This window comes from Nematolebias whitei, chromosome 14, assembly GCF_014905685.2.
Source record: "Nematolebias whitei isolate Nwh7 chromosome 14, NemWhi1, whole genome shotgun sequence".
NCBI classification, from domain to species: Eukaryota; Metazoa; Chordata; class Actinopteri; order Cyprinodontiformes; family Rivulidae; genus Nematolebias; species Nematolebias whitei.
Genome location: NC_056511.1, coordinates 30,108,071 through 30,131,615, shown reverse-complemented (window position 1 = coordinate 30,131,615; position 23,545 = coordinate 30,108,071). Strand labels below are relative to the sequence as shown.

The 23,545-nt window shown below is 44.0% G+C and overlaps 1 protein-coding gene across 1 annotated transcript in view; it reads right to left on the bottom strand.

Moving 5' to 3' along the window:
- The window catches only part of ncor1 (nuclear receptor corepressor 1), a 179,127-nt gene that overhangs the window by 113,657 nt on the left and 41,925 nt on the right, over nt 1–23,545 (bottom strand). The window contains exon 6 of the mRNA XM_037688038.1: nt 18,130–18,243. Coding sequence (XP_037543966.1) covers nt 18,130–18,243 — 114 coding nt within the window. The remainder of the gene's footprint in view (nt 1–18,129; nt 18,244–23,545) is intronic.

The window sequence follows — 23,545 nt, the reverse complement described above, 5'->3', positions numbered from 1 at the left end:
GTCTGTTGTTGGGTCGCCGTGGAACTGTCATGGAGGAAGGATGCTCTCCTTCAGGCAGGAGGAGCGACCAAGAGTTACCCAGAAATAGGTCAACACCGGTGGGTCTGACCGCTGAGCGGTTCCACTTAGAGGATGGGTCTCCCTCAGGAGATAGTGTGCACAATTCAAGATTCACGTGCTGCATCTACCACAGTTCTGTACACATCAAGGGGACGGCTTTTCAGCGCTGGTGCACAGAGAAGGTTTAGAGGCCACTTCATGCCTTTTAGGCGGCGTGTTGTTTTTCTACAACAGCTGATGGATAGGGAGTTGGCTTTCAGTACGCTTTAACGTACGATTGCAGCCATCTCTTCCTGCCACAAAGGGTTTGGAGTCAGAACAGCTTTTATCACCCGCTGATGAAGCGGTTTCTAAAAGGTGTACAGAGATGTAGGCCTGTTTTCACGCCCACTTGTTTTCCACAGTGGGTTTAACGCTGGTCCTGCGAGCCCTGATCAAAGCTTCAATTGAGCCTCTGGATCAGGTTTCATTTAAATTCTTGTCTCTTTTAACAGCCCTGTTGCTGGTTTTAACACCCGCTAAGAGGGTAAGTAATTATCTGCCCTCTCTGTTGCTTCGTCATGCCTTAGAATTAGGCTGACGGGCAGCTCAGCTGATTTAAGACCAACCCAGCTTTTATGCCTAAAACATCACGAGCTCTTTTAAATCAAGAGTGATATCGTTGGAGGGGTTTTTTCCCCCCCACAGATCAGAAGAGGAAGCATCTTTTCATCTTCTCTGCCCGGTGCGGGCGTTTGACGTGTTACATAACGCACACAGCTGCAATGCGTTTCAAACTCAACAATGGTTTGTGCATTATAGAGATGTTTCTACAGGTCGCCGTTATCCATCCAGCGCTTATCACACTGGCTGTGTGAGGCCTTTTCTGAAGCCTACAGAGCATCAGATTTAGAGCCTCCTGTCAACCTCTAAGCACACTCGACCAGGGGTATCGCATCTTCGACTGCTCTGCATAATGGTTTGTCAATGCAGGACATTTGCACTGCGGCTGCATGGTCAACACCCTGCTCATTTATTCGCTTTTACCTACGTGATGTAACGGCTCGTTCCATGACACATTCTGTCCTTAGTGCTCTAACAGAATGAATATTGTTGTTCTCATGGAACTCTGTTTAAGCTCACTTCTGTCTGCATGCATTACAGTGTGAGATGTTGTTATCAGTCACAAGTCGTGTCTGTGATTTTGGTTATATTGTCACTAATCAGTTCATGATTATTGTTACCAATCAGTTCAATTGATTTATAATCAATTTATGGACATTAATCTGTTTATACTGTTCAGCCATGAACCAGTTGGTTCATGCCCCCCCCCCCCCCCCTCTTTTCAACTTCTTCTTCCCGTTGAAAGTTTTCCGGGGTATTCATGCTTTGTCAGAACGCATAGCTACACAACATGCGTCTGTGCATGGCACATAATTACGCGATGCGTAGTTATGCACATGGGGAGCTGAGTGACAAGACGTTTTTTGGGCAAGCTTCCGCTTCTTACTGTGTTCGAATGGACCCAGTGAGGCGAGGACCACATCGGCTTCGCCCTTTACCCACTAAAGCGAAGGCCTTAAAGGGCGAAGCTTATATGACATAGAACGTTGGTTACGTACTGTAACCCCAGATTCTATGAATATAAGCGTAGCCCTTTAAGCGTCGGGCCTCACTGGCTCCTAAATGGCTGAAGAAAAAAGCTATTTTGGGAGCCGATTTCCCGCTCTTAACGTAATTTATACGGACCGGGTAGGGCCCACACAGCAGGTGGGCGTGGACTAATTTTTTTCAGTGCTTATGCTCTGCATAACGGGATAAACCCACTAAAGCGAAGGCCTTAAAGGGCTACGCTTATATTCATAGAATCTGGGGTTACAGTACGTAACCAACGTTTTGCATTGTGGCCAAACAGTTCGATTTTGGTTTCATCTGACCAGAGCACCTTCTTCCACATGTTTGGTGTGTCTCCCAGGTGCTTGTGGCAAACTTTAAACAGCACTTTTTATGGATATCTTTGATAAATGGCTTTCTTCTTGCCACTCTTCCATAAAGGTCAGATTTGTGCAGTATACGACTGATTGTTGTCCTATGGACAGACTCTCCCACCTCAGCTGTAGATCTCTGCAGTTCATCCAGTCATCATGGGCCTCTTGGCTGCATCTCTGATCAGTCTTCTTGTTCGAGATGAAAGTTTAGAGGGAAGGCCGGGTCTTGGTAGATTTGCAGTGGTCTGATACTCCTTCCATTTCAATATGATTGCTTGCACAGTGCTCCTTGGGATGTTATCCAAATCTGGCTTTAAATTTCTCCACAACAGTATCTCAGACCTGCCTGGTGTGTTCCTTGGTCTTCATGATGCTCTCTGCACTTTGAACAGAACCCTGAGACTATCACAGAGCAGGTGCATTTATATGGAGACTTGATTACACACAGGTGGATTCTATTTATCATCATCAGTCATTTGGGACAACATTGGATCATTCATAGATCCTCACTGAACTTCTGGAGTGAGTTTGCTGCACTGAAAGTAAAGGGGGCTGAATAATATTGCACGCCCCACTTTTCAGTTTTTGATTTGTTAAAAAAGTTTGACACATCCAATAAATTTCATTCCACTTCACGATTGTGTCCCACTTGTTGATTCTTCACACAAAAAAAAAAATTTTGTATCTTTATATTTGAAGCCTGAAATGTGGCAAAAGTTTGAAAAGTTCAAGGGGGCCAAATACTTTAGCAAGGCACTGTACTAATGTTACTGTGATTGCAGCAGGGTCATCAGAAAGTGTAGATTACCTAACAATATTAAATAATTTTATAATATCCGGTGAAGTACACTTGGAAATTTATTAAGGCATAACAAACAAACAAATAATAATGTTGTTCTTTTTCTTTTCAGTGAATGGCAGAGTCATACGTTGGACAGCTTCAGGATGTTGGGTTGTGCAGCAGCTGAGTTCACAAACAGCATTTTAAATATGATCATCACAGACATGCGGCCGCTGTCAATGGTGGAAGATGAAGGCTTCCAGAAGATCATCTCCACCTTCAATCCAAATGATGTCCTTCCTTCCAGATCCTACTTTGTACATTCCATTCAGTTTTCCAATCCATAAAAATTATTTTACAGCATTTAGATTTTTATGTGATGTTTAAAAATAATTCAATTTAAGCAATAAAATATTTTAAAAAGAGGAATTAAATGGGTTGTTTATTTCATGTTCTTTTTTCGTGTATTTATATCACTCATAAAATGAGTACGGTAGTTACTGCAGAACCTGACTAATTTTGTTTTCGATTACCCGATTAATAGTCAGAATAATCTATAGATCACTCGATTACTACAATATTTGTTTACAACAGCTCTAGTGCTTACTTTCTGAAAGTTTCATGAAGATCTGTCCAGTTTCATTTGATATTTTTGCTAACAAATATAGATGATTCAAATGTGTACTGGCTAAACTTTAAAAACATATTGCGTGATCAGTTAGTGCTTAAAGTATGAGTTCAGCATGACTATCAGCTAATATCACAGAACATTTTAACTCGTTGTAAAAATGACAGAGTCAAAACCATTTTTGTGTTTGCAAAAGTTGCTTAGCTGTGGCGTCCATTTTAAATGGAGTTTACTCTAAAAGGTATTAATTTTCTGATGTAAACGCAATGATTAGTTTGCGAGTTTTGTTAAAACCTCTTAAGCGGTTCTAAAGATATGTTATGTTGTTTATTTGTCATATGCAGGTTAACAATGTCAACAATGCAATGAAATGTTCAGGATGAGAATAAATGATTTGACTCACTAAAAACAAACAAAAAGTACTAAAGCATGCAATAAGGGTACAAAATAAAGTACCAAAACGTGAAAAAAATATATAATATTTACACGGTCCAAAAGAAATATAGTAAACAACAACATGGTGGAATATAATGGTGCAAGTAGGACGAATTTGCATAAATAAGTATTTCACAATTAGTAATATAAGGTTAAATACACATGATATATATTGCACATAACTAACATATACTACACAGGTTATGTGACAGGTTATACTGTAGGTAGGTAAATAGGTTAGATATTTTGGTAACACAGCAAACACAAAAACAATCTACTTTCACCTTCAGCAGTGAGTGATAACAAACTTAAAGAATAAGCTGGTGCCTTCTTTATTTACAATTAACCATCTATGTGTTGAAACTGTTCCTAAGTTACGAGTTCCAACATTTTATAAAGCGAATAGCTGCACTCTCCAGAAAAGAGCAATACATGGTACCAAAAAAATTATAATTTCTGGGTCTGGCAGGATATTTTTCCTGGATCAGCAAAGAGTTTGAGCTCATACGAGATCATTAGGAACATAATGAGTCGCTGTGTAATTTCACAGGCCCTCATCAACAGACTGAGACAAACAACCACAGCTGCCAGACTGAAAGCTGCACGTGGCCTGAGCAGCTTGACATTTTTAAGGGTTTAATGGTTGACTGGGAAGAAGTGTGTGTCTCAGCACACTCCCTAACCACAACGCTGTCTGACAGCGATGAACTCCAGTGACACCCCCCACCACTAAGACACCCTCCTCTCACTGTTCTGCTGTGAGGGGGTGGGAGGTACATTTCTACATTTCAGTGCACTGAGACACAAATGAGGCCGACAGCTACAGGAGACAATATTCAGTTTTCTATGGCTGGAAGTTAACACAGCTGGATAAAAACTGAACTGACTGCAGTGGGGGGAAGACACATATCTGAGCTGCGCGCTATTTGTACAAGCGTGGGGTGGGGGTGGAGAGACAGACAGCTGAGCTGTGTGCTGTTTGTACCGACATTTTCGAGCAGGGTGGGTTGTTCAGCGTGAAGGATGAGGCAGGTGAGTGCTGCTTTTAACTTTTTAGCCTATATGCTAGTACTGCACGGCACTAGCTTAACCCTATGTCAGTGCTAATGGGGGTGGGGGGGGTGCAGTTAGGTTTGGTAGGCGGGGCGCGGGCAGGGCACCCCGCTTGTGTAATGTAGGGGAAACACAGACTCAGTTGCTAAAAGATAATATAAGATAATATGCTTGGCTGTGAACACAATCGTTCTTTTTCTAACTTTGTTTGGTGTTTCGCTATGGGAAACGCTCCAGTGTGACCAAATATGAAAGCTCAAATTACATCACATCTGTCTGAGACAGACCGGTTGTGCTGTACTCAGGGCTCTGCCCCCATCATAATACCAATGTCAACTGACCACCTCCTACACTAACTTTCTTCCTGTGAGAAACTACAACTAAGCTCTCGCAGGTCATTCAGGCAAGCGAGGTTAGCTATTAAAACAGTTCCCATGCATCCCGTAAAGAAGCATGTCGCTGAACGCTGTTCCCAGCTTCAGTTTTAATCATGCTGAGTGAGTTGGTACTTCATGAGAAGTATCTTACTAAAGTACTTAAGTAAACACAACTATTTCTTATCTCAGACCTCCAAAAATCTAAATGACCCTAACAGATTCTGGAAAACCATCAAATCTCTCTCAGGCACCCCCCAATCATCTGACCTCCCATCACAACTTCTCATTAACTCTGTTCCTGTGTCAAATAAGCACAAGATCCTGAACTGTTTCAACAAACATTTTGTTGCTTCTGGTTCTTTATTTGACACAGTTACTAATGGAAGATCAGCCACTTCCCCTAATAACCAAACTTCTACAAATCAAATCCCTCCTACAAGTCAATCCTCAGTTAATCACAGCTTCTCTTTTTCTCCATTCTCAGTCAGTGAGGTTATTAAACTGTTAAAAGATCTTGACCCTAAAAAATCTGCAGGTCCAGATGAACTTCCACCTTATTTTTTAAGGCTGGCTGCTCATATCATCACAGTCCCTGTGACCCACATCTTCAACCTCTCCATAAGACAAAACTCCATCCCAGACACTTGGAAAACAGCCTTTGTTCTTCCTTTGCTGAAGGGAGGTGACCCCACCTCACTGAACAACTATCGACCAATCTCTAAACTCTGCATTTTAGCCAAGGTTCTAGAAAAACTGATAAACTCTCAAATCAAAAATTACCTGGACTCATTTAACATCTTACCTCCCCGTCAATCTGGTTTCAGGAAACAACACAGCACAACCACTGCTTCACTGAAGGTTCTTAACGACGTTGTTGAAGCACTGGATGCTAAGGATTATTGTGCTGCACTTTTCTTAGACCTGTCTAAAGCTTTTGACACTGTGGATCATAACATCTTGTGTCATAAACTCTCAGAAATTGGTTTCTCAGAACACACCATTGGTTGGTTCTCTAACTATCTTTCAGACCAGAGGCAATGTGTTCAACATAATGGTACTTCCTCCAGTTATTTAACAGTCAACAATGGTGTACCACAAGGCTCAGTCTTAGGACCCACCCTCTTTACAATCTACATACATAATGTAGGTAAAAACATCCCTAATGCATCCATACATTTCTATGCTGATGACACAGTTGTTTATTGGCGAGCTAAAACTGTTGCTAAGGCTTTCCAGCTTTTGAATTCTGCATTCAACTACATCCAGACTGATTTGTTCCGCCTCAAACTTGTCCTAAATGCCGACAAAACCAAAGGGATGCTTTTTTCAAATAGGAAGTTGGTCCCAGCAGTTCTTCCTCCGATTTTATCCTCAAATGGTGTCCCCATTGAGTTTGTTGATTCCTATAAATATTTGGGTATCTTGGTCGACTCACATCTCTCTTTTAAGCTCCATGTGGAAAACTTGGTAAAGAAACTGAAAGTTAAACTGGGTTTCTTTTTCAGAAACAAATCCTGTCTAACCCTGAATGCTGGAAAACGCCTTGTATCTGTGACTTTCCTTCCCTCAATTGATTATGGTGACATTAATTACATGAACGCTCCTACAAGAACCCTGCAGATGTTGGATGCTGTCTATCATGGTGCACTAAGATTCATAACTGGCTGTGATTATCGTACCCACCACTGCACACTGTATTCACTGGTTAACTGGACATCATTAACTTCACGCAGACTCTCTCACTGGTACATTTTCATCTTTAAATCACTTCTTGGTCTGCTACCTTCTTACATCTCCTCCTACATGTCTCTGCGTGAGTGCAGCTACAGTGTGCGCTCTCAGGACATTATAATAATAATAATAATAATAATGTCATCACAATGTCAGCACTGTATGTTTCCATACAATGGCGAAATTAGTCTCTGCATTTAACCCATCCACCACCAGGTGGTGCAGTGGGCAGCTATTGAAAGCACCCGGGGGACATTTTGGGGATTAGACGTGCTGCCCAGAGACGCCACGTGATGTGCAGTGACTGGGGATCGAACCTGGGACTCTCGGGTCCCAAGCCGGCTGCCCTGCCTCTACACCATCTCGGCCCCACCTGCATGAGGACTGAACTAGGCAAAAGGGCCTTCTCCTACTCTGCTCCTGTTTCCTGGAATATCTTACAAAAAGATTTGAAGCTCTCGGCCTTGACCTCTCTAAGTGGCTTTAAGAATCTGTTGGACTCCTGGCAAGGACCAATGCAGACATGTTCCTGTTTTTAGTTTTCTACATTCACCTTAGAATCTAGCTGTTTTTTGTTTTTTTGTTACCTTTTCCTTTTAGCCATCCTATTTGTAAAAAAAAAAAAAAAAAAACTGTATTATGACTTTTTATAATTGTTTATTGTTGTTGCTGTTGTCCTTTGTTGTCATCTTTCTTTGTTGAAATCAGATCTCTCTAGTAAAGGAGTCCTCGAGGCTCAATGGGATTTACCTGTCTAAATAAAGGTTGATTGATTAATTGATCTTTGCTAAATTCAGGAGCGGTAACCACGTCAAGGCGAATTGTTCCCGCTACTCCTCGGTTTTAAGTAACTAAGAATTTGCAGGTGTATCTTATGGTGCTTTGTCACTGTCTCTACAATTGGTTCCGCACCACACTGCACTAGTTAAGGACCTGCTCACTGCTGGTACCCACCCCCACTCAGCCCAGTTTATGGGACCACTTTGTTTGTGGTTCCATGCGAACTGCTCCGATGTGTCGATTTTGATGTAAGCAAATAGTAGCCAGACTGGCCAGCGGAGCTATGTCAATTTCCTCTCTGATCGTCTTGTGTGTGTCTTGTTTGTGTTAAGTTTCTGGTATGAAAGCTTGAAAAAGAGTGCTGTGGACTAATGATGAAGTATAGACCTTTATAACTTTATTGGTCGATGTTAAGATTCAGGTGAGCTGGATGGCGCCACAATAAATGAGCCCATGAGAGATATTGAAGATGATGGCATAGCATGGCTACATCCGGACTTATAAGCAGTGCCGGGATAAGCTAAAGAAATTGAGATCAGATTATAGGGCGATTAAGAACCACAGCAGGCGGAGTGGCTCAAACACAATGACCTGTTACGATACCGCTCACTTTGCATTGATGATCCTGCCCACAGAGCAGGGAAACAAGCCACAGTGGAAATCACATCCACCTGAGAAGAACCAATAAGACAAGAGCACTTAGAGCACTTAAGTCACATTTATCAATGAAAAAGCAGCTTTAAGCTAACGTGTCGATGCAAGCTAGCATTCTTTCGGTGTAGCATTAGCTTGCTAGCTTTAATGTTTGTTTCTAGCTAACGTGTTACAGCAAGCTGCTTTAGCCTAAGCTGTTTGCTCAGTTTTAACCCTGCTGCTAGCGCTATGAACAGTGATGAACGATGAATAGCTAATGTGTTATAACAAGCTAAATCCCCTGCACCCCCCACCAAAAGGTTAGAACCCAGTGCCAAGGAGGCTGTATTCCACCCATGCCCCGTGTCGTGTGGGACCTCCATCTCGGGTAGTGAACCATTCCAATGTGCAAAGCATGCATGAGTGCCAAACAAGCACGAGCATTTCTAGAAAACCCACAGGCGTGTCCTCACTGCTCCTTCATGCCAGAGAAAATCCTGAAAAGTAGGTTGAGACTGGCAGTTGCGAATAGCCAAGACCTGTGCCTGGTGATTGTCCGTAATCACGATAACAAGTGACGACCATCAGCCGCGAAACACCACGAGTTAGGCGGACACGATGGAAGAGGGATCACCAGTCATGTCACCACTTTTTGAAGGGCTGGAGGACGGCGGGAAATTTGAAACTGGTCAGAAAGAAGTGGATGTTGAGGCTAACTCCGACCTCCTTGACAAGGTTGATATGGAGGAGAAGGATGACTCCACTTTCCTAGCTCCATACTCAAGGCCACACAGCGAGGCAGGGGTGGCATCTCCAGTGCAGACAGGGGACTTCAAAACTGAGCATCTCCTGGCCTGTGATTCAAGATGCAAAGGGGACAGAACAAGATCTGAATGATGGTAAGAGGCTCCCATCTGCTTCTACACGGATCCAACAGCTTTTACTAGCTGTCCCAGCTGGTATGAGGGAAATGAAATGTTACTGGTCAAGCCCTCTTAGGAGCAGGCTTCCCACCAAGGGCTGTTCCAAGCTGGACATACAGGGGATGGATGAGCTTGGGCTGACCAAATCCCCAGCTGTGAAGCCCTCATGGCATATCACCACCACCCCAATTACAGGTCAATTTCAGATTCCACTAACAATTATATCCCAGCTAAATCAGATCACCTCACCATGTCAATTTATTATAAAATAAGACAGTCAGTGTGTTCTTTCAATGCAGTCACACCATCATCAACATATCAAGCTGAAATACTGGAGAAGATGGGCCACCAGTTGGACTCTGGTCAGCTAACCCCACATTGAAATCTGTGTTGTAAATTATATTATTCTGCACTCATCCAGAGTTATATTATTCTGCACTCATCCAGAGGAGCTGTCCAGGTCAGCAGTTGTGTCATGGGGCTTGTTGTTGTGGGTGAATGGGCCCTGTGGCTTAGCCTTTCAGGCTTGGGGGACTCCTAGAAGGCAGAGATTATGGACGCAGCCTATGACCCAACCAAAGGTCTTTTAGGCCTGGCCTAGGAGAAGATGAGAGAGACAAGCACCCTTAGGAAACAGGAGAGTGAGGCCTTTAACCTCTGCCTCTTTAACCTTGCCATACAAATCTAATCCACGCAGGAATCCAGACCTGGGTTTGCAATGTCCGCTGCAGTAGCAAGGTGGCAGCCAGGTGGCACCAACGCTTCCCAGACCAGCAGCTGGTCACCAACCCAGAAAAATAAGGAGGAGAACCTAAGGCCTTGGGGCAAGCAATCCCTGGCAGCTGTGGCCACTAGGAAATGCCCATCCCACCCCAGCAAAGGCAAGAAAACATGGACAACCTAGCACCCCCACATTTTACACCTCCAATGAAAAGGAGAAAATTGGCAGAAGAGGGAATGTCGTATCTCTGCCAGTGTTCACACACTCCTGCAGTTCCCAGTTCAGGTGGAGTGCTGTTTATTCAGTCCTCTCATGTTCAGAGAGAGGAGAATGTAAGGCAGAAAACAGTGTCACCAAGAACCAATTGTGCAACACGCACTCCACAGCACTCCCTCAGTGTCCAAACACTCACCAGCGCATCAATATGCCTCAATTTATTCTGAGGCAAACAATAAAATACAAAGAATGCATTCCAGCATTCTGGCATGTTGCTAAGGGCAGAACGCACCCCACAATAAAGGTAAAACCAAACCAAAAAAACTTTATTAAACCTTGTGCCCAACAGAGGGCACTCATACTCTTTCAGTGAAAAGCACAGCAGCAGCACAGGAATGACGTCACCTTGCGGCAACGTCGGAGGACCGCTCTCGGCGCAAGTGGAAAAATGGTGCTCATGCGCAGTTCCATCATAAGTTCTGACCATAATTTGTTGGAGTTACTCAAGTTCAACATAAAGCCGCCCAGATTAAATGGTGTTGTACTCTCCACAGCCAACGGAGATTCAGCACACTTTCTAGAAGATGAGATTGCTTCTCTTAAGTAAACAAGCTGTAAGAGTAATACCAAACGAGGAAGCTCACCAGCCATTCATTTTTTTTCTATTTTCTAATCCCAAAGAAAGATGGTACATCCTCTGCCCCATATTAGATCTTCATGTGTTAAACAGACATTTAGGCAGATATACCTTCAGAATGTTAACACACAAGACAATGTCGCTCCATCCATCCAGTAGATTTGTAAAGATCAATCTGGCACTTATTTCCACATCACCATTCATCCACAGAGTTTCAAACCATCCCGTTTGGGCTTTCGTTAGCACAGCAGGTGTTCAGCATGTGTGTGAAAGCAGCGCTGTCCTCGCTGAGGGCGTGCAACATCAGAATACTCTCATACATAGACGATTATTTGATATGTTTCCTAATGTGAGAGCAGGAAATCTGTGACTCTTAAGCCCCCAGTATACTGCCGCGTACATCCATACGCGGAGGTACGCATGTACATACGCAGAGGTACGCACGTACGTACGCAGAGGTACGTGCGTACCCCCCAGCGTACCCTCCGTGCAAAGCTCCAATTTTTACGACCGCATAAGCGTATGTGGTGTCGCACAATAAAGTCATCTACCTGGAAGCTGCAGCAGAGGCGTTCCAGCGGGCAGAAGAGGAAGCGCTGCTCCCGGCTTAAGAGGAGAGGATGCCGGGCGGGGGTTATGGTGAGGCTACGAGCTAACGCTAAAGCCGGTAAACTCCCCATGCCGTCTCTCTTTCTGTCGAATGTCCGCTCGTTGGACAACAAGGTGGATTTACTTCGTCTGAGAGCGGGCGCCTCAGAAGAGATGAAGAAGTGTGCAGTGCTTTGCCTCACAGAAACGTGGATTACAAGTGAAACGCCGGACTCAGTCTTCCAGCTGGATGACAGACTTTTTTTTCAAGCGGACCGCTGCAGCGAGCTAACGGGGAAATCACGGGGGGGCGGAGTGTGCATTTACGTGAGTAAAAGTTGGTCCACGAACTGTACTGTTGTAAATAGCTCATGCTCGAAGGCTTTGGAGCAAATAACAGTGAAATGTCGGCCACATTATCTACCCCGAGAGTTCACAGTGACTTTTATCACAGTTGTTTACATTCCTCCGGACGCTAATGCTAATGAATCACTGCAGGAGCTACATGATATCATCAGCTCGCTGCAGAACAAACACCCCGAGGCTCTCTACGTGGTAGCCGGAGACTTTAACCACGTGAATCTAAAGGACTGTCTCCCAAGCTTTAATCAGCATGTGGCGATTCCGACACGTGGAGACCGCACGCTGGACCGTGTTTACACGAACGTAAAAGATGCATACAAAGCCGAACCCCGCCCCCACCTAGGACTGTCAGACCACATCTCAATCTTCCTGGCTCCTGCTTACATGCCCCTGCTGAGACGCTCCAGACCGGTTCAAAAGAAAGTTAAATGCTGGATCCAGGACAGTGGCCCCATACTGAGAGATTGTTTTGATCGAACAGACTGGCAGGTTTTCAGAGAAGCTGCTGAAAATGGAGGTTCGCTTGATCTTGACCAATACACATCCTCAGTACTGGGTTACATTAGTACATGTACTGACACAGTCTCCACTATCAGAAATGTTAAAAGCTACCCAAACAGAAAACCTTGGCTGAATGCAGAGGTGCGTACCCTGCTGGAAGCCAGGAACACTGCCTTCAGGTCTGGAAACTCAGAGGAGCTGAGTAGGACAAGAAAAGAGCTGGTTGCTGGTATTAAGAGGGCCAAGGCCACATATGCACAGAGGATCGAGGGTCAATTCATCTCACAAGACCCTCGGAGCATGTGGAGGGGCATTAAGTGCATAAAAGATTATAAAGGAAGGAGTGAACAATGTCCCAAAGACCCATCTCTGCCTGATGCCCTCAACAAGTTCTATGCACGCTTTGAAGACCTGAACAGACCACCCAGCACCAGACTCACCTCACCACCGGATGAAGAGCATCTCAGCGTGACCTCAGCAGAAGTAAGGAGTACCTTCAGGAGGATTAATCCGCACAAAGCAACTGGCCCAGACAACATCCCCGGAAAAGTGTTGAAGGAATGTGCTGATCAGCTCTGTGAGGTGCTGGCAGACATCTTTAACACCTCACTTACCCTGGAGACAGTTCCCACCTGCCTGAAGACTGCCACCATCATCCCAGTCCCAAAAAGCTCTACAGTGACTGGTCTGAATGACTATTGGCCAGTGGCCCTCACCCCGATAGTCGCTAAATGCTTCGAAAAACTGGTCATGACTCACATCAAAACAACCATCAACATCAACGAGGACCCTCATCAGTACGCATACCGTGAGAACCGATCAACAGAGGATGCAATCTCCTCTGTGGTCCACACTGCACTCAACCACCTGGAGCAGAAAAACTCTTACGTCCGTATGCTCTTTGTGGACTTCACATCCGCCTTCAACACCATGATCCCCCAAACCCTGATGGACAAACTATCCACACTAGGACTAAGCCCCTCCATCTGCAACTGGGTACTAGACTTTTTAACAAACAGACCACAGTTAGTGAGGATCCACAACCTCTCCTCCTCCACCATAACCCTCAGCACTGGCTCTCCTCAGGGATGTGTGTTGAGCCCCCTCCTGTTTACTCTGCTCACATATGATTGTGCAGCTACCCATCCAGGCTGTCACATTGTAAAGTTTGCAAATGATACAGCGGTGGTGGGATGCATCACAAACAATGATGAGTCCAGCTACAGGCAGGAGGTGGAACACCTGGAGAGCTGGTGCAGAGAGAATAACCTTCACATCAATGTGAAGAAGACAAAGGAGATGATTGTGGACTTCAGAAGGAACAAAAACACCTACACCCCCCTGAACATAAGAGGATCTGCGGTGGAAGTGGTCTCCAGCTACAAGTACTTGGGTGTACACATGAATGACAACCTCAGCTGGAGCAACAACACCACCAGCCTGATCAAGAAAGCTCATCAGAGACTCTACTTCCTCAGACGGCTGAGGCGAGCTGGTCTGGGAAGCTCAGTCCTCACCTCCTTCTACAGGTGTGCAGTGGAGAGCATCCTGTGCTCGAGCATCAATGTGTTGCATGGAGGCTGCACAGCTGCAGAAAGAAAAGCTTTGCAGAGAGTGGTGAAGGCTGCACAGAAATCTGTTGGAGTCAGTCTCCCCACCATCACAGACATCTACACCTCCAGATGCAGGAAGAGGGCTACCTGCATCATGAAGGACCCCACCCACCCAGCACACACACTTTTTGCCCCACTCCCCTCAGGAAGGAGGTTAAGGAGCATTAAGTGTAGAACCACTAGACTGAGGAACAGCTTCTACCCTGAGGCTGTTAGACTCATGAATCTCTAACTAGAATAATCACTGTGAAAAACCATATCATGTTGCTGCTGATCTGTTTCATGTTGCTGCTGATCTGTTTCAATGTTGATGTGTTCATGCGTGCACATCTGCTCACAGACTCATGTTCATGTTTGTGGTGATGTTCAATGTTTTATGTTATGAGTGCTTAGTGTATATTTAGTTGATGTTTTTCTTAGTTCATATCTTAGATGTTATTACTGTTTTTCTTATACATTTTATTGTTGGATGTAACTGGGACCCTGTGTACATAATTTCGCTCCACCACATGTACCACATGAGGTGCGAATGACAATAAAGAAACTCTGACTCTGACTCTGACTCTGACAATAAACTGCCAAGCAACGGACTGTTTTGTATGCGACACTAATGTATTTAATTCCCCTTCTTCATCCCTGATCTGGCCTTTTCTTTTGTTTGTTTTTTGCCAAGAGGCAGTGATCTCTTCCTCCTCGGTTGATGCCATGATTGAAATGATGAGAAATGAAGGAATTTGTCACGAGCGAATTAAACTCAGGTCCAGCGTGGCTGCGGGAGGGTCTGGAGATTTCCTGGTGGGCTGGTCTGATGTGTGGGCTGTAGAGCCAGCTCTCTCTGTTTATTTTTTATTTTTTATATCTTTTTATCAACAACATATAAACACAGAACACCGCTGTGGCGGAGGCTGCCAGCGCTCGCTTTTTTCTTTTTTCCGACCTGTCAATCAATCCAGTAGACGTGTCAGTAAATGACCAATCGGCGACCTCAATTTGTCCCGAAGGTAAACGCCCCTTGTCTGTGAAGCTGCTCTGCAGCTGCTCGGGGTGTACGCTGGAGTATCATGACTGAACCCTCTGCGTACAGTACACGCATACGTACGCGTAAACGGACATACGCGGCAGTATACTGGAGGCTTTAGGCGATGATAAGGCATATAACAATCCTTTGATTCAGAATAAACTGGACATAAAGATGCTTGATACCCAAACAATATACAGAATATTTGGATCCCAAAATAAACTTCCTCTCTTATCACGTGACGCTGTCAAAAAGGAGGATCACGACCTTCTCCCAGTGAGTTGTGCGTTTTCAGCTGGGGAGTCATTTCATTCAGACTTTGTATGCTCTTCCTCAAGATAATGATCTCAGTAATTACTTTGGTGAAACTTGGGCTTTTAATGATGAGGGATTTCCAGCGATGGGACGCATCACTGAAACTGTGCTCCTGCCGCCATTTTCATCGCAGAGTAGAAGTATCTCCGACATGTATGATGGCTCTCCAGCTATGGAGGGACCCAATGGTTTTCACCACTGGGGCACAGCTGGGGGCAATAACATCCAGTGTCACCTTGACAACAGATGCATCCCTAACAGGATGGGGTGCGACCATGTTGAGCCGAGTAGGGAAAAGTGTGTGGTCATGGAAAATGTTACGTCTCCACATATATATGCTGGAAGTGCAGAGTTTTCCTAGCTTGAAAGTATTTTTGTCCCATCTAAAGGACCGTCATGTCTTAGTGAAAACAGGTAACTCCACAGTGGTAGCCTACATCGACCGTCAGGGCAGAACACAATCCCTTCAGCTTAACAGACTAGCCTGGGAATAAATCCTATGGAGCAGCACCAGACGCTTATCAGCCCAGGTGACCCATGTGGTGGGGATCCTGAACAGAGGAGCAGCGCTTTTGCCCAGGGACAACCCACTGTACGGGAAGTGGGGACTCCACATCCTCAAGTGGTGGAGCAGACTTGGCAGAGATACGTCAGGGCTGCCATATTTCTCTTTGCTTCATGGGAAAACACTCATTGTCCGCTGTTTTTCTCCGTGTCGGACACAAATGCTCCACTGGGGGTGGATGCTTTGAACCAGTGTGTGGGTTAGGGATGAAATTTATTTCTTTTAAGACAGCCCTGCTTTTAGCTTTAACTACAGCTAAAAGAGTGAGTGATTTACCTGCTTTATTCATCAGTCCTGCCTGTCTGCAGTGGGAACCTGGGCTCTAAGGTGTGTCTGAGACCCATTCCAACTTTTGTGTCTAAGGTGATGAATTCTGTGTACAGATGTTGTTCAGTGGAGCGGTTAGCTTTACACCCACCTCCATTCTCCTCTGAAGAGGATCCAAGTCTTAACTCTCTGTGCCCTGTATGGATGCTGAAAGCATATGTTGACAGGACAGCTGGCTTCAGGAAGTCAGACCAGCTGTTTGTTTCTTGAGCCACCACTCATAAAGGCAAACAAGTGTCTTGCCAGAGGCTGGCATACTGAATTGTGGAGACCATTATTCACTGTTACAGATGTAGGGTCAATTGGTCTATGCCACCAATTGGTTTGAAAGTCCATTCTACCAAGAGCATAGCCACATTATGGGTCCTGTTTCAAGGGGTATGTGTCCAGGATATTTGTGCAGCAGCTAGCTGGGCCACACCACACACGTTTGTGCACTTTTACAGGCTGAATGTGGCTCAGCCATCCTTAGCTCATGCAATACTGGACACCAGAATTTCAAAGCCCTCTTAATTCGGGTTCAGGACACTTGTTGGTTTCAGAGCTTTCATGCAAAACAGGAGTGGGCTCTATCTCCCTTAGTGGAACACCAAACAAAGTTAGAAAAAGAACATTAGGTTACTTAATGTAACCCTGGTTTTCTGATAACAGAGTGAGGTGTTTAGTCGACACTATCCTCCTTGCATAGACATTGAAAGAAACTAGGGATACACAAAATTATCGACATGGTATCGGAATGAGCCGACATTAGCGTTAAAGTTCAATATTGGACATCGGCCATTCCATTAAAATAACTCGCCGATATAAAAGACGTTTTTGCCTGCAGCGGCAGCACAACGTGAGGATGTTGCAACGGCAGCACAACGCAATGACGTCACATGCGCCTACCTGATCTCACGGTGGAGAGGAAAATTCAAAATGTTGGCATTGTGGAAGTTTTATTTTTCGTTGGCGAGGATGTCGGCTTCCGAAGATTTATGGACTACATTGAGCCTCGCTACATCGTCCCAGTTGGAGATATTTTTCAGACATAACCAGAGTTACAAGCCGTCATTTCAGACGTCATTGAGAAGCTAATAGCCGATAGCACAACTTGTTGGGTGAGTTTTACCACAGACATTTGGACGTCGTGTTAGCCCCGTTAGCATAATTAGTCTTACGGCACAAATGGATAGACAAAAACTTTGAACTTAAAAAGGCTGTCCTTCATGCACAGGAGTGCAGAGGATCCAACACTGCAGCTGGGAACCTGGAACAAGCCTCAACAAGTGAGACGACATCGCAGGTGGCTAATGCTAATAAATAACGTTTAATACTTTTCATTTAATATTAAGTTAAAGTGCTATGCATATCATATGGCTGTTACTGAATATATGTCACCAGCTCTTACAGATGTTGTACAATTTTTGTAGCAAATAAGCCTAAATAAGAGGGCTATGTTCTGACAAAGGAACGTATATTAAATATCAGTATTGGTTATCGATCAAATAAGTTTTAACATATCGGCATATCGGATATTGGACAAAAATCAAATATTGTGCATCCCTAAAAGAAACCGTCCTAGAACTAATAAGAGGTGATCAGTTTACCGTGGTATCATGATGAGGGCAGAGCCCTGAGCACAACTCAAAGGGTCTGTCCCAGACAGACGTGATGTCATTGGAGCTTCCATAGTAGGTTATTCTAGAGCGTTCCCCATAGTGAAACACCCCACTCTTCTATCAAAGAACCAGAGTTACATTAAGTAACTTAAAGTTATCCACTGCTGTGATGATTCATGGGGAAACACGTGTTCTTATTTTGCTGCTGTTTGATTTAAGCACATGAATCAGCGTTGCCATTTATGCAAAGACTTTGAAAAAATTAAGCTTTCAGTTTGCATGTCTAGACAACTTACCCTGTTTTCATCATAGATGATCTGAACTATGCTGCGGTGCTTGTGCTCCACTGGGGGAGGGGTCGCTGGCTTCTCGGGCTCCACCGGCTTTGCCGCTTCCTCCTCTAGTTGTTGCTAAGAGACAGGTTCAACATGTTAAAAAAATTCTGACAAGAAATACACAAAGTATAACAAACAAAACCACTAGTGGTACAATTTTTCTACACATACCTAAACTCTATACATTTAGATTTATGCATTTATTTTTACTTAGTAAAAATGATGATAATCGCAGATCTACTTTGATATCGTTTACTGGACCCTATCACCCAGATCTCTGTGGGGAGTGCAGGTTTTATCCGACTATTCCCCGATTGCGTTTACCATAGGGGCCAAGATGATAAAGGCGGCCTAGCGAATTAGATGAGGGTTAGATGGAGCATTGCATACAAGTCTGTATTCAAACTACTGATGTACAGAAACAAAACTGGGAATACTTGAAATGCTGCAAAAAAAAAAAAACCTAGAGAAAAATTCTAACAGAATAAAGGCAGAGAAACAGGGCAACATCTATTTCAGCTCAAAGATTATGAGCCAATGAGGCTGAATTCAGGACAGCTTTTAAGACACCCACAACCTCAAAAACAAGCACATAAAAATAAAAATAAAATAAATAAACAAACCGAAAAGCTAAAATTATTTTATAATTAATATTTTTGAAACATATGAGAATAAGTTACTTTTGACTCAGTCTTTCAAGTTGGAAGCATAACTATGAACTGCTTATGAAAACGTTTTGTAAAATTGTGCTTAAAATCAAGTTTTTTTAAAGATTAGTCAGTTTATCAGTAAAAGACATATAAAAAAAATGCAGAATTCTGTTTGTTTTGCTACTTCTATTATGCCAAATTACTGGCATAACAGCTTAAAGAACTGTTCTGCAGTTGGACAACCTGACATTCTGCTGTCAAAAAACAATTATTTTTAAAGCAAATAAAACAGTCATACATAAATGTTGTAGATGTAGTATGCTCAAACACCAGCCACCATATTATAATAAAACTGTTTCAAAAACTTGAATTTACTGCAGTTTTGACTAGGAATGTGCGATATGGCATAAAATTCATATCACGATATGTACTGTGAAGGGTGGCGATAATAATATATATTGCGATTTGTTTTTGTTCTAAAACTTTTCAAAAAAAGCATAGGGTGTCCTTTTGCCATAATTTATTTTGAATTAAGAAAATTCCACTACTAGGTCCAGAGAGTTTTTAAATAATAAACAAATCAAGTATTAGGCTTCTTTCTTGTAGTGCAAAACAGTGCAAAAGATATCAAATGTAGTTTTAGCCATATGTTTTAAACAAAAAAATATGTTGTTAACTCTTAACAGTTTCCAGTCTTACTTAAGAAATGAACAGCAACAGAGCAGCTTTAAGAAGAGCTGACACAAAATGACTGTGACTTTGACCAGAGGGTCTTGCAGTAAAATCACATAACACAGCGTTCTTATCACAGATCAGAGAGCAGGTTTCTCTAAAGATGACCAACGCTTACTTTAACTTTTGACGGGGGAAAAAAAAAACTTTTGACGTAACACAGCGTTTTGCACATGCGTCAGAATACGGCAACTCTACAGCAAGCCAGCCTTAGTTAGCTTGTAGCTTTGCTACTTAGCTCTCGAAAAAAAGACTTTAAAGCCACTTGCGCACAGTTTTCAACCAAAAAAAGTAACGACTAAACTGACAACTCTGATTTTACTTCAGACACAGCATTACTGCGGTTAGCCGGTAGAAGACAGATCTATATCGTAGGCTAAATTTCTATCGTTTCTACCGTGTACCGTTTATATCGCGCATTCCTAGTTTTGACATTTCTTCCAAAAAACTCATATTTATCATTTGCTGCAGATACTTGACAGAAGTTTTGCAAACAGATTGATTGAATCTATGATTAAAATGATTAAAAACATTGAATCAAATCTAAGTTGAGTTAAGATCACATTAGCCAAAAGAGGTTAAAAACAACTCGTTACAAAGTATAAATCCTTTATAAGATAAAACAAGGAGACGGGGAGTCGTCACCAAATATCTCAAAGGAAACTCAAACTTCCTGTTTAGTTTTTTTTTTTTTTTTCTCTTGTCCTGTCCGGCATTGTGACACTTACAATTATTGTCTGAGTGTCAAAGTGATGCCCAAAAGATTTACTTTCACAAGCAGAGCATTATAGCTGGCCTTAATGCTCCACTTGATATATAGATTAAGTTTTATTAGAATTTGCTTTGAGCTTGTTTCAGATGTAATGGACACGGGGATGAAAAACAAAGACGAAAACAAAGCAGAAAAGTGAGAGAAGGGTTAAAAGATAAAGAAGGAGATAGGAATAGAGGAGAGAGAGCGGTATAAAGAGATCACAAATCAAAATCATTGAAGTCTGCCTCTAGACCTGCAGAAAGAGAAAAAAGACAAAACCGAGAAACCACAACAACAAACAACATATATAATGATACTTATAACAACAACAAAACAACATATATAATTCAAAAAGCGTTCAATACAAAAACAACTGGACTTTATTTGTAACAGAAGAAGTTTCGCTCCTCATCCGAGGAGCTTTCTCAATTCAAAGAGCAGAGAGTGAGAGATACAGGTTATAAGGCTGAGTGAGATAAGACACACACACACATAAGACACACACACACACACATATGTAGATTGGCAGTTCACACCTAAAAACCTAAAACAGTAGGTCTTTGTTCCTCTAATTCACAGTCGAGGCCCCTCTGTTCCCATCAGGTGTGAAAACCAGCTGGGGATCTGTTTTAAAGTTGCATTATATGTTTTTGAAAGTGGGAATCTGAGGCCTCCTCCTCTGTTAAGAGACGGCTTTTCTCTTTTTACATAAATTGCTTCCTTCACCCCCCTCTCAAACCATCTGTATTCTCGGTCCAAAATGTGCACATTTTGGTCCTCAAAAGAGTGTCCCTTATCTGTGAGATGGAGGTGAACAGCTGAGTCTTGTCCTGTGGAGCTGGCTCTCCTGTGTTGAGTCATGCGTCTGTGAAGAGGCTGTTTAGTTTCTCCAATGTAGAGGTCTGGACAGTCCTCGCTGCACTGGACCGCATACACTACACCACTCTGTTTGTGTATGGGTGTCTTGTCCTTAGGGTGGACCAGCCTCTGTCTGAGAGTCCTGCTGGGTTTGAAATGTACTGGGATGTTGTGTTTGTTGAAGATCCTTCTGAATTTCTCTGATACTCCAGCAACATAAGGGATGACAATGTTTTTACGTCTGTTGTTCTCCTTTTTCTGTTTATTAGTGTGTTTTGTAGATTTCCTCTCTGACTTTACAAAAGCCCATTTAGGATATCCACATGTTTGGAGAGCTTCTTGAATGTGTTTCAGTTCCTTTTCCTTCCCTTCTGTCTTCGTGGGGACGCATTCGGCCCGATGTTGTAAAGTTCTGATGACAGAGAGTTTGTGTTCCAGTGGATGGTGGGAGTCAAACAGTTAAAACAAAACTGTTTGTCCTGGATGACTGAGAATCTTCACCAACATATATAATGATACTTACAACATAAAGTATTTTATAAAGTACATGGTAATAAAAGATATATTTTGTGGTCACCACAACCTAACTGAGTGTGTATCTGATAAACACCTGAATCTAAACACCTGTGTGAACATGCTTGTCACTATAAGGTTTCTCCATAAAAATGTTCAATAGTGGATGTGGGGACCCACAGACCCACCCCCACAGGACACAGTGGTAACACAGGGAAGACCGGAGCCACAGACACACAGCGGTCCCCAAGCTCAGAGCTCCGGGATTCCCCCAACAGGGACACCCGCACCCCCCAGAGAGAGAAGCCAAGGGAACCCCCGGGCGATCCTCAGCAACCACAATGCAGAAACCCCAGGAGGCTGCAGCGATGAATCCACAGGCCCCACCGGCAACCCGGCCCTCCAGAGTAGATCCAGCCATGGACACCGAGCCCCGAGTCCCGAGGTCATACCACCACCCAACAGAGGCCCAACAGTGCCAGGGCACCCAGGCCCCGGCAGGCAGCCACCAGGGCAGGCCTGCACACACCTCACCACCCAGCCCCAGATGCTGAGAGCCGCCAATGCACCGATGGCAGGGGAGCCCACCACCAGAGGGGAGCGCGATGGGGGAAGAATACCCCACATTAAATGGAGGGCTCAAATTGATCCAAGAGAGGGGACCACCTAAAACCTAACCCGAGACATAAACAGGCACACAGAGACAGCCCAACAGGCACACAGAGACAGCCCGACAGAGCCTCTGTCGGGCCGTCCATGCGCCCCACCCACCCGACAGCGACCGCAAGCCGGCCCCAGGCCGGGAGCCAGAGCAGCAGGGAGCAGCAGCCGAGGAAGGCCAGCCCAGCGCACCAAGGATCAGGCACCCCAACAGCCCCACACCACAGGCCCAGAGAAGCCCCAGCATGCCACCTATGCACCCTCTCCACACACACACACACAGCTCCGCCCACCGCGAATGTCACATCAGGCCGACCAGCCAGCACCCCGTCAAAGCGAAGCCACGCCCCCGACCATTCATTCTTCGTCCTCCAAACACGGCGAGTGGAATTAAGACCAAAAAGTTCTATTTTGGTCTCATCTGATCACATAACTTTCTCCCATGACTCCTCTGGATCATCCAAATGGTCATGGGTAAACTTAAGACGGGCCTGGACGTGTGCTGATTTAAGCAGGGGAACCTTCCGTGCCATATGTGATTTTAAACTATGACGTCTAAGTGTATTACGCACAGTAACCTTGGAACCAGTGGTGCCAGCTCTCTTCAGGTCATTGACCAGCTCCTCCCGTGTAGTTCTGGGCTGATTCCTCATTTTTCTTAGGATCATTGATACGCCACGAGGTGAGATCTTGCATGGAGCCCCAGTCCGAGGGAGATTGACAGTCATGTTTAGCTTCTTCCATTTTCTAATAGTTGCTCCAACAGTTGATCTTTTTTCACCAAGCTGCTTGGTAATTGCCCCGTAGCCCTTTCCAGCCTTGTGGAGGTCTACAATTTTGTCTCTGGTGTCTTTGGACAGCTCTTTGGTCTTAGCCATGTTAGTAGTTGGAGTCTTACTGATTGTGTGGGGTGGACCGGTGTCTTTATGCAGCTACCGACCTCAAACAGGTGCTTCTAATTTAGAATAATAAGTGGAGTGGAGGTGGACGTTATAGAGGAGGACTAACAGGTCTTTGAGGGCCAGAACTGTTGCTGATTGGCAAGTGTTCAAATACTTATTTGCAGCAGTAACACACAAATGAATTATTAAAAAAAATCATACATTGTGATTTCCGGATTTTTCTTTTAGATTATGTCTCTCACAGTGGACATGCACCTAAGATAAAAAATTCAGACCCCTCCATGATTTCTAAGTGGGAGAACTTGCAA